At 44.9% G+C, this 9,984-nt stretch overlaps 1 protein-coding gene across 1 annotated transcript; it reads right to left on the reverse strand.

Moving 5' to 3' along the window:
• Positions 1 to 448: 448 nt before the first annotated feature.
• On the reverse strand, positions 449 to 9,221 carry ak1 (adenylate kinase 1). Its single transcript, XM_018740355.2, has 7 exons — positions 9,124 to 9,221; positions 4,894 to 4,930; positions 3,350 to 3,385; positions 1,472 to 1,635; positions 1,173 to 1,289; positions 859 to 1,050; positions 449 to 540 (listed from the first exon to the last, which is right to left on the reverse strand). Exons 2-7 carry the CDS (start codon positions 4,898 to 4,900, stop codon positions 472 to 474), a joined length of 585 nt encoding a protein of 194 aa, XP_018595871.1. The 5' UTR covers positions 4,901 to 4,930; positions 9,124 to 9,221; the 3' UTR covers positions 449 to 471.
• Between the last annotated feature and the right edge of the window lie 763 nt (positions 9,222 to 9,984).

Below are 9,984 nucleotides of genomic sequence, written 5' to 3' on the forward strand. Positions count from 1 at the left end.
CTGACACTGTACTGCAGGTGTTCGCGTGGAACCCCAAGGGTCACCCCTTATTTTCTGACACCTCTGATCATAGCTGTAATAAAAGGGGCCAAATGACAGGATTTTTGGTCGCTTTCGACAAAACGGTGTTTAATAAAAGAAAGGAGCAAATGGACAGAGGCTGATTGTCCCTGAGAAGTCTGGCACAGGAGGGGACATGGGCCATGAGGGATGTGGTGGTGATTGAACAAGGTGACAGAATCAGATGCCCAATAGCCTTCGGCAGCCTAAGGGGAAACGGTGTTGGTCGGGGCGAAGCTGGGATCACAGGGTTGAATAGGAGGCTGGAGTGACAGTCATGGTTGAGTGCATATTAAGGCAGATGTTGTGTTTCAAAGAGCTGTAGAGCTATCAGCAGATTTATTCGTTCTCTTATAAGCTCGGAAATATAAAAAGGCCAGAAAAGGAGTAGTTTCTCCACCCATGATGGTTTTATTTCAAGGAGTCGATAGCTTTGGCTACTTGGCTGAAGACCTGGTCCACTGAACCTTCGGAATCAATCTGCAGAGAGAATGTGGAGAGTACGTACAATGAAACAGACGTCAACAAAAAGGAGACGAAATCACGCAAGCTCCGACAGTATTACACAAGCTGCTTCAAAGTGATTTAGCCAAGTTTATAAAAATGTATTTTTCATACAACAATTTACGGTAAGAACAGTACATTGACAAAGGGTTAAACAGCAGGAGGTGGGTTGAAACCCTAAACCTTCAGACTGTAAAGTAATATCCCTAACCATTAAATTACCAGCAACCCCACTAGTTACCTACTACATGTAGCTTGGAGACCCTCCTTTTGTCCCCTCAGTCAGTCGCTCACCTTCCGGACAATTCCACGGCCTTCATAAAAAGCGATCACAGGCTCCGTTGCTTTGTAGTACAGGTCTAGGCGCTTCTTGATGGTCTCCTCATTGTCATCAGTGCGGCCACTGGTCTCGCCACGCTTCATCAGCCTCTTCACCATGGTTTCTGCCTTGGCGTCGATGTACAGAAGCAAGCTGGGGGCTCCAATCTGTCAATCAAACATCTCCAAGTGTTACATCATTGCACCTGCGATCACTGAACACAAATTAGTTTACATCCAAAATCTTGCTAATCTTTTTTCAGCACCATCTTTCTACTCCCTCCACGTACCTTCTTCTCAAACTCCTCGCCCTGCCTGACCTCACGGGGATAGCCGTCAATCAGGAAGCCCTTGGACGTGTCGGCTTTGGCAATCATGGCCTCCTTTATCATGTCCAGGACCGTATCCTAGAGACACACAAACACAAACAAACAGAGGTCAAAATTTAGAGAATGACCTCATTAACAGAAATGATCAAAAACTGCATCTGAATGCCTTTCAGATTCACTGTTTTCTTAGCAATTTGAAGAAGCTTATGGGAACCTAACGTAACCTATCATGGTGGCTAGAACTGGGTCGGGCTGCTCACCAGGGGAACCAGCTCTCCCTTCTCCATGATGGCAGCCAGCTGCTTGCCCCTCTCCGACCCCGAGCTGACCTCAGCACGAAGAAGGTCTCCAGATGACAGGTGAGTGAAGCCATATTTGGCCACAACTTTCTCACACTGGGTTCCCTTACCAGAGCCAGGTCCACCTGGGTAAACGGGGGGACAGTGAGATAGTTTTAATTAAAACATAAATGCAAATATATGCTGTTCCACAGTATTTCTCTTTTTGATGTACTATTAGTCAGAAAGCCACATACAAGTGTGAAAACAGACAGCTGGTAGCATAGTGGTTAGAACTGCTGCCTTTGGACCCAAAGGTTACAGGCTTAAATCTCCCCTTTGGCTGTTGTACCATTAAGCAAGGTATTTACCCTAAATTGCTCCAGTAATATTATCCAGCTGTATAAATGGGTAATTCATTGTAAGCAGCTTAACACTGTAAGTTACTTTGGAGAAAAGTGCCAGCTAAATGAATAAATGTAAACTGAGGGTTTTTTTTTTTTTTTTTTTTTTACATTTGGAAAAGTATTGGAAAAGAAATTTGTTCTGTTATGCACTGATCAGCCAAAACATTAAAACCACTGACAGGTGAAGTGAATAACATTGATTATCTTGTTACAATGGCACCTGTCAAGAGGTGGGATATGTTAGGCAGCAAGTGAACAGTCAGGTTTTGAATCTGATGTGTTGAAAGCAGGAAAAATGGGCAAGTGTAAGGATACGAAGCGACTTTGAGAAGGACCAAATTGTGATGGCTAGACGACTGGGTCAGAGCATTTCCAAAACGGCAGGTCTTGGGTGTTCCCAGTATGCAGTGGTTAGTACTTAACAAAAGTGGTCCAAGGAAGGACAACCGGTGAACCGGCAGCAGGGTCATGGGCGTCCAAGGCTCATTGATGTGCATGGGGAGTGAAGGCTAGTCCGTTTTGTCCGATCCCACAGAAGAGCTACTGTAACACAGATTGCCGAAGACCTTCATGCTGGCCACGATGGATAGGTGTCAGAACACACAGTGTATTGCATTTTGCTGCGTAGCCGCACACCGGATAGAGTGCCTACGCTGACCCCTGTCTACCGCCAAAAGCACCTACAATGGGCACATGAGCATCAGAACTGGACCATGGAGCAATGGAAGAAGGTGGCCTGGTCTGATGAGTTACATTTTCTTTTAGATCATGTGGACGACCGGCTGCATATTCGCCGTTTACCAGGATGCACTATGGGAAGAAGGCAAGCCGGCGGAGGCAGTGTAATGCTCTGGGAAATATTCTGCTGGGAAACCTTGGGTCCTGGCATTCATGTGGATGTTACTTTGACACGTACCACCTACGTTAGGATTGTTGCAGACCACGTACACCCCTTCATGGCAACGGTATTCCCTGATGGTAGTGGCCCCGCTACAGTGCAAAAACTGTTAAAAAGTTAAAGGTGTTGACTTGACCTTCAAATTCCCCAGATCTCAATCCGATGGAGCATCTGTGGGATGTGCCGGAAAAACAAGTCCAGTCCATGGAGGGCCCACCTCTGAACTTACAGGACTTAAAGGATCTGCTGCTAACGTCTTGGTGCCAGATACAGAGGTCTTGTGAAGTCCATGCGTCAACGGGTCAGAGCTGTTTTGGCAGCGCGAGGGGGACCTACACTATATTAGGCAGGTGGTTTTAATGTTTTGGCTGATTGGTGTATATGGCCAAGAATGCAATGAAGCCAATCGTTGTATTGCCAGTGTCTATATAATTGCATGTATCGTGTGCATATCATGTGTGTTTATACGCAAATAGAAACGACTAGATGCAAAATATTAATAAAGACGACAGCAGAGCAATAGCAGCATAGCACTGTTTTTTGTCTTTCGCTCACCCACAACGAAGATGATATTCCTGCCTTTAAGTTTATCTGAAACAACATAGAAAGGTTTGACAGCAGTAAGTTTTAAGACATTTGAAAATTTTTACAGGCATCCAGTGAAACTGAATACATTCCCTTTCAGTTCATTTCAATCCTTGGGTCTAGTTGGGCCAGTTAGACACAACATGAGGGCATTTCCATGGAAACGGTTGCCAATATTTCCTTATGCTTACAAAGTCACTTAATAGTACACTTAAGCTCATCAGTTTAAATAACCATTTTGAAGCTGTATATATATTTTTTAGGCCATATATATATGTAGCTTGACAATGTTATACACTCACATAATGGATACACACACACACACAGAATTCAATGTATAACATTGATAATTTTGTAATATGTATATTAATATATATCTGTTCATAGGTGGAATAGGCGAGTATTCTGCCCCCCAGTATTCAGTCAGTCCGTGTGTAACTCCTTGCTGTTGAACTACCACTAATATATTTTGGTCCCAGCAATACCAAACAAGTTGTTCTGCTGCTATATTTGACATTGCATTACCATCAAGGTTTAAGCGTTATTGTTTATATATGTATACGAGCATGTACATGAACAATCATCCATATATCTTGATAATCACATATATCTTGCATTTGCAGTTATATTCATATTTTTCTACAGTTTCTGACAATATTTTCTTTTCTGCTTAAAAGTATGTAACTTTCCTTTTTCACTGCAGTCATCTTTTATGAACACACACACACACATTTTCAGAACCGCTCGTCCCATACGGGGTCACGGGGAACCGGAGCCTACCCGGTAAATCATCTATCTAGCCGGATTCAAGTTTTGTCACCAAAACGATATTTCATGTTCACACTCAGTCATGTTTAAAAGGTAAAAACTAAATTCAAGTTCAGTTGCGTTTAAAGTAAAACAGTTAGCACACTACTACTACTATGCCGACTGACTGCCCTCTCTCTCTGTCCCAATGACACTGCATTAGGAGCTGCCGCCTCACTATATAAATTATTTGTACACTACTTACGTACCTTGCCCAGTTTGTAGTTTACAACCATTCTGAATTGTAATGTTATTGTCTGTAGAAAAACTTGAATTTTTTTTGGGTAGAAGTATTTGGGTATTTTTTTTAACAGAAATACCTTGAATGTTTATTAAGGAATAGTAACTGAGGATCTGTGTCACTAACCAGATTTTGACAATATAAACTGCAGTTGTTCTTTTTAAAACAGTTTCTGGATCTTTCTCAGAATTATTTGCACTGTAGCTGTGATGAAGCCTTAGACGGTAAAGAGGTCCGGCTATTCTTTCGCCTTTTCTGCAGTACCGCTTGCACCCAACAGGGGGCTCCCCTGACAAGGATGAGCTAAACCAGGAAGACCACAATCCTGTGCAAAAACTGACCACCGCAGGATGTAGTTACAGTGATCCAGGCCCCTCTAAGCATCCTACAGTATGACTTAATTTACCAAACTGTTGTGGGGTTCAAACATTCGAAAGAGACAAGCACTGTGCGGTTGGACGTTTACCTGTCATGATGATCTGTTATGTTGACTGTCCTTCCAACTGGAAAGAGAAAAATATAGTTTACAGTTACTTGCTTATCAGACACTTTTCTCCAAAGCGACTTCCAATGAACTCTATGTAGTGTTATGAGCCCACACACCTTATTCACCGTGGTGACTTACACTGCTAGATACACTACTTACAAAGTGTCACTCTTCCATACATCAGTGGAATACACTCTCTGTCACTCACACACTATGGAGGAACCTGAACAGCATGTCTTCCAGCTGAAGTATCTATGTGGTAAATTATTCCCATAAAGCGTTTGAGCTGATGTTTCTGTAGTACATTCTCAGTGGTACCGACATGTGATCTGTTGCTAGGATCTGAGATAGGGCACCATTGGTCCAGAGATCAAACCCACATCTGGTTACTGATCTGATGTCACCTTTGGAAGTGTGTTGACCCCGGTGAACTTATCAGAGCACCAAGAACCGGTTATGGCATCTGTTCCTCAATGGTGGCTTGTTTCGTACCTGGCTGGTTTCACTGACTCATTGTGTTCCTTTAAAAAAAAAGATGCCTCACTGTGTGTTTATCGACAGATATATGATTTTGACTTGTTCTAAATTTTTTGCACCACAGACAAACACAAAGAATTTTTTTTTTGACTGCATGGAAATGCAATGCTTACTCTGTTCTTAACACCATCTCAGTGTAGAAATGAGAACGTATAATGTCTGTCAGTCCGCAAAGGGCTTCTCTGTGCTCAGGTTTTAGCTGTGGTTTCCTTGGGTACGCTTATATTCAACAATTTATCCGATGCTTTTCTCCAAAGCAGCTTACAATTATTTACCCATTTAAACAGCTGGATAATTTTACTGGAGCGATTTAGGGTAAGAACTTTGCTCAAGGGTACGACAGCCAGTGGTGGGGATCAAACCTGCAAGCTTTTGGTCCAAAGTCAGCATCTCTAACCACTACACATCTAAGGTAAAACTGAGCAATTGCACACCAGCCCTCAGTGAGGAGGAATGGAATACGATGAAAGCCATCAGAACAGCTTTCCTTTTTCGTTGTCAAACTAGAATATATTTATAACATATAATCATACACGTATTGAAACTGTTCCACAAAAATTTGTGGCAGAGAATTACTATCAGTTGCACATGCTTCTGGTCCAGGTACCAGATACCTTTCCAGGTAAACCATGGGTCTGGTTTCTGGTCAACGTCTCTGAAACCGGAGCACGGGCGAGTCTGAATGGTCTGCACATACGTTGATGCCTGACAGCAATGAAATCGCACTGGATGTCTTACTGTTTCCTTAAATAATGCAAAGGAACTTAAATTGCCTTCAGTGGAACCTGTTACAGAGACTGAGGGAATCACATTCACCTCTAAGATACATTCTAGGATAAATTCTACACCTGAATATAGACAAAATTGGGATCAATTTATGAAAAAATTGTTTGCATAGTGGCAAAAACAAAAATCGTTATGCAAAATCAGAATGTCTTAAAGAAGGAAGGGTGATTGACTACTGAATGGTGTTGAGGTCCAGTTACCCCCTTCAGATCACCAGAGACGATTGTAATTCCAGCTCGCCACATGCATTTACCCAGGTGGGAGTGCTTGTGCTAAGTAAGTGTGCTGCACGTGGCATTTAAATTTGAATAAATTTGCCACTTTGTCTGAGAAGCCCCGTGACATAATTTACATAGATTTTATTCCATGGGTCTTGCTCCAATCGACACGGTACAGGTTTAAAAGCATGCTCATATGGTCAAAAACGCAGCCACTAGGCCTAAATAATATTTAAACAACTTGTACCGATTTTTACTTTTGCAGTTTATTTAGTCCAATTGTGCTGTTGTCTTTGCATATTACGGGCTGTGAACAGCAATACCATGGTGCCAGGTTTCGGTGAAATGCAGCACTTTGCATTTGCTCCATAACGTGTAGAAGTTTATAGTAGTCTCAACGCTGACTCTACAGCCAAACGCTTCCTTTTCAGCAACCAGGCTCGATTCACTTCCCCTCGACCTCATGCTCTTTGTAAATGTCACCAGAAGCCCTGAGTCAGGCGCTCGGCCTCATCGGGACTGCCTCTCTAGCCAATTATGGAATCCTGGCTAAGGACACTGTCTTAGATAAACTGCACACTCCCTATAAAGAAGGTGAGGGGGAGATGTGTGTGACGGGCACCAGCCAGGTGTTCATGTTATAAATCTAATCCTCATGCAGAATGATGTGAGGCAATATTAGGTACTGTTATCTTGAGTGCAGTTGCATATGCGTGTCTGAGACTTAATTACATTTGAGATTTAATGAAGCATACATTACAAACAAGACTTATGAACCTAGTTGCATTGGAAATGTATTTCATACTCAGTTTGAAGTGGACTAAACAAACACCAATATCTGGCATTGTTACGCTAATGTTGGAGGGGGGGAAAAAAAAAAAAAAAAATCACAGCTTTTTTATTAATTGTTCACAGCATGAGCATATTCCCTGAATCATTTAATGGTATTGCTGGCTCCATCAGATGTGATTATGACCACAAAGAGAGCACAGGGGCCTCCATGACCGCACCCACGGCGTCCGCGGGCTCGCTTACGTACAAACTCTACAGGGAGACTGTAGCCAAAGCGCTCGCGTAGCACATGAACCAAATGAGACATTCCAGCGGTTAATGTGTCATTAGGAGACTCGCCTGTCAAGATGCCTCGTAAATCCTGCCAGCAAACTTGTCCCCGAGGCCACAGCACGCTGCCTCCGTACACTACGGTAGCCCGGCTGCGGTCTTCCGAGGTTACACAGCGAAACGGTCTCCCCGCGTATCTTTATTGCAGTCTTCAATCATTCAGCAGAGCTAAAAAAAGACGCTGTCTCCGCACAGCTGCTCGCTGAAGCCATGTGGTCTGTTAAATGCGTCCTGACTTAACACTTGCCGGTTCCTGTAAGACTACTTGTGTGAACCTCTTGTGTTTGTAATGTACAGGCATGTTGTTTAACCAGGAAACGCCCAAATAGGCTAAGTACCTCTGACGGCAAGGGAAGGACGTGCTTCCAGACCGTACCCACCCTGGGCGTGTTTGTCGCTCTCGGCTAAGACCGCTGCCAGTATTCGGTACAAATGTGAAAAGTGTTTCCACTTGCTGGAAATGAGTGTTTTCAGCAGGAATTTGGGCAAGTCTGGATCAGCCAACGAGACACGACGTCTCCCCCGCTCTTCTGCAGCAGCTCCCAGAGATGTTGGACACTTGCAGGTTGCTCTTGCTTTCGTTCCTCTTTTACCCAAGTTCCCCAGGCGCCGCTTCAGCGGTAAACTTACAGTACTTCACCTGAGAATTTAGGACTGGCTGCCTTTAAGGGTTGAACTTAGAGTTCTGTTCACCTTCTTGCGGAAGGCAGTTCCTTACACTCAGCGATGGCAGCGTGCTGCTAAAGATTGGATTCTTATCAGCAGACGCAGCACTAAAGAATAGAAGTGGAAGTTTAAACCCTCATCAATCCTTCAACCCTCTTTGACATCAGTTGTCATGTGAAATGATTGATACACTGCTCTTTTTACAAGTGGAAAGTGTTTGAATTGATGCAATGGAGCAACACCCCTTCCAGGGCGTACCCCGCCCGGAGCCGTGCGATTCTAGGATAAACTCCAGACCTCTGTGACCGTGCGTTAGGACAAGCAGCGGTCGACAGTGAATGAATGGTTAAATTCGATACGATACGGTCGTTATCATCCTGACATCAAAGCTCTGACACATTATCCTTCACAGTAAGTGCTGGATATGCAGGCGCCACATTTCGTGTTTCCTTGTACAGTATAAAAACCCATCGCTGTGCCCCTGCACCCGCCTCCAAAAGGAAGGTTTCAATACTGCAAGGGCTCACATCACCTCCCTAAGAGCTGCTTGCAGGGTCTCGTCACGCACAGCCCGCAGCACAGCCACGCACAAGTTGCTGTGACGTTGCGCACCCCCCCCCCAGCTCTCATCCTGTGTTTAAGGATCACGCACCGCCGAGACACATGGCATGGGAGGGGGGGGGTTGACAGCGGGTCCCTCCTCCTGTGGAGGAATGACGACTGCCTCCTACTGCTCTCCAAAGACCCTCAGGTTCCCGCTGCAGAAAGGAAAGTGCTTGGAGAGTTGGGCCAACCTCTCGGCATAAAAGACAAGGACGCGTGTCTTCTGCATTCCTCCGAAGGACCTTCTCTCACCAGCTCCGACACCCTCGGTACTGACCTCTCTCGGTGCCACGTCCGCTCACTTGGGCTGTCCTGGCTCCCGGCTCTGTAAGCAGTGTCCCCGTTTTGGCTTAGCAACCCCCGCCTCCCTCCCCTCTCACTGGCTTTATATAGAGCTCCAGGCAGCTTGAGCATGCAGCGCATTGTGGGTAAAAGGCAGCAGGAGGGGAGGGGAGCTGAAGAGATGCTTTCTACACCGGGTGGGGGGGTAGATCACTTCCTCATGGCAGTGTTTGGCTCCGCCTCCTCCATCAGGGGTGGAGGCATTGATAACGGGGGGGGGGGAGGGGGGAAGGCTACAGCCAACCACACCACACAGACCATGCGAGTAACCCAACGGCTGTGGTTATTTTCATATACCGCTAGACCAACTGCTGTCTCGCTCAAGGAAGCCCGGACACCAAAACAGGAGGAAACTGTTGGTTCCGCCAGTTTAAAAAAAAAAAAAAAAAAAACTTACACAGCAAACACGTCTCAGCATGAGTTTCGCTTTTTCTCTAAATAACAAAAGGCATCTCCTGCCAGAACACTGTTCGCACAGTGTACACAAATAGCTATCGCTCAAAGCCCTGACACAGACCCGCCCTTCCCGCTTCAGTCATCCATCACGTTTCAACATGTCAGGTACCGCAGGACCTGTTTATAAAGTTTACATTCGTTTCCCAGGTCACCCTGTAAAAGTCCCTTTATATGCAAGTAGCAGGTGGGGTAGCGGTTAGAGCTCTCACCGTGTACGATTCCTGGATCAAATCAGCACCTTGACACCCTCGATCAAAGCACTTACTCAGAACTGTTACAGTAAGTTACCCAGCTGTGTAAATGGGTAAATCACTAAATAGCTTAACGTACAAACCTAGTG

Source organism: Scleropages formosus, chromosome 6 (genome assembly GCF_900964775.1).
Source record: "Scleropages formosus chromosome 6, fSclFor1.1, whole genome shotgun sequence".
NCBI lineage: Eukaryota > Metazoa > Chordata > Actinopteri > Osteoglossiformes > Osteoglossidae > Scleropages > Scleropages formosus.

Excerpts from the sequence above, each read along its gene's own strand:
- ak1 (XM_018740355.2), bottom strand. Across the intron at positions 1,636-3,349 it reads GAATATCATCTTCGTTGTGG|GTGGACCTGGCTCTGGTAAG; the intron begins GTGAGCGAAAGA and ends CCGTTTACCCAG. Across the intron at positions 1,290-1,471 it reads AGGGAGAGCTGGTTCCCCTG|GATACGGTCCTGGACATGAT; the intron begins GTGAGCAGCCCG and ends GTGTGTCTCTAG.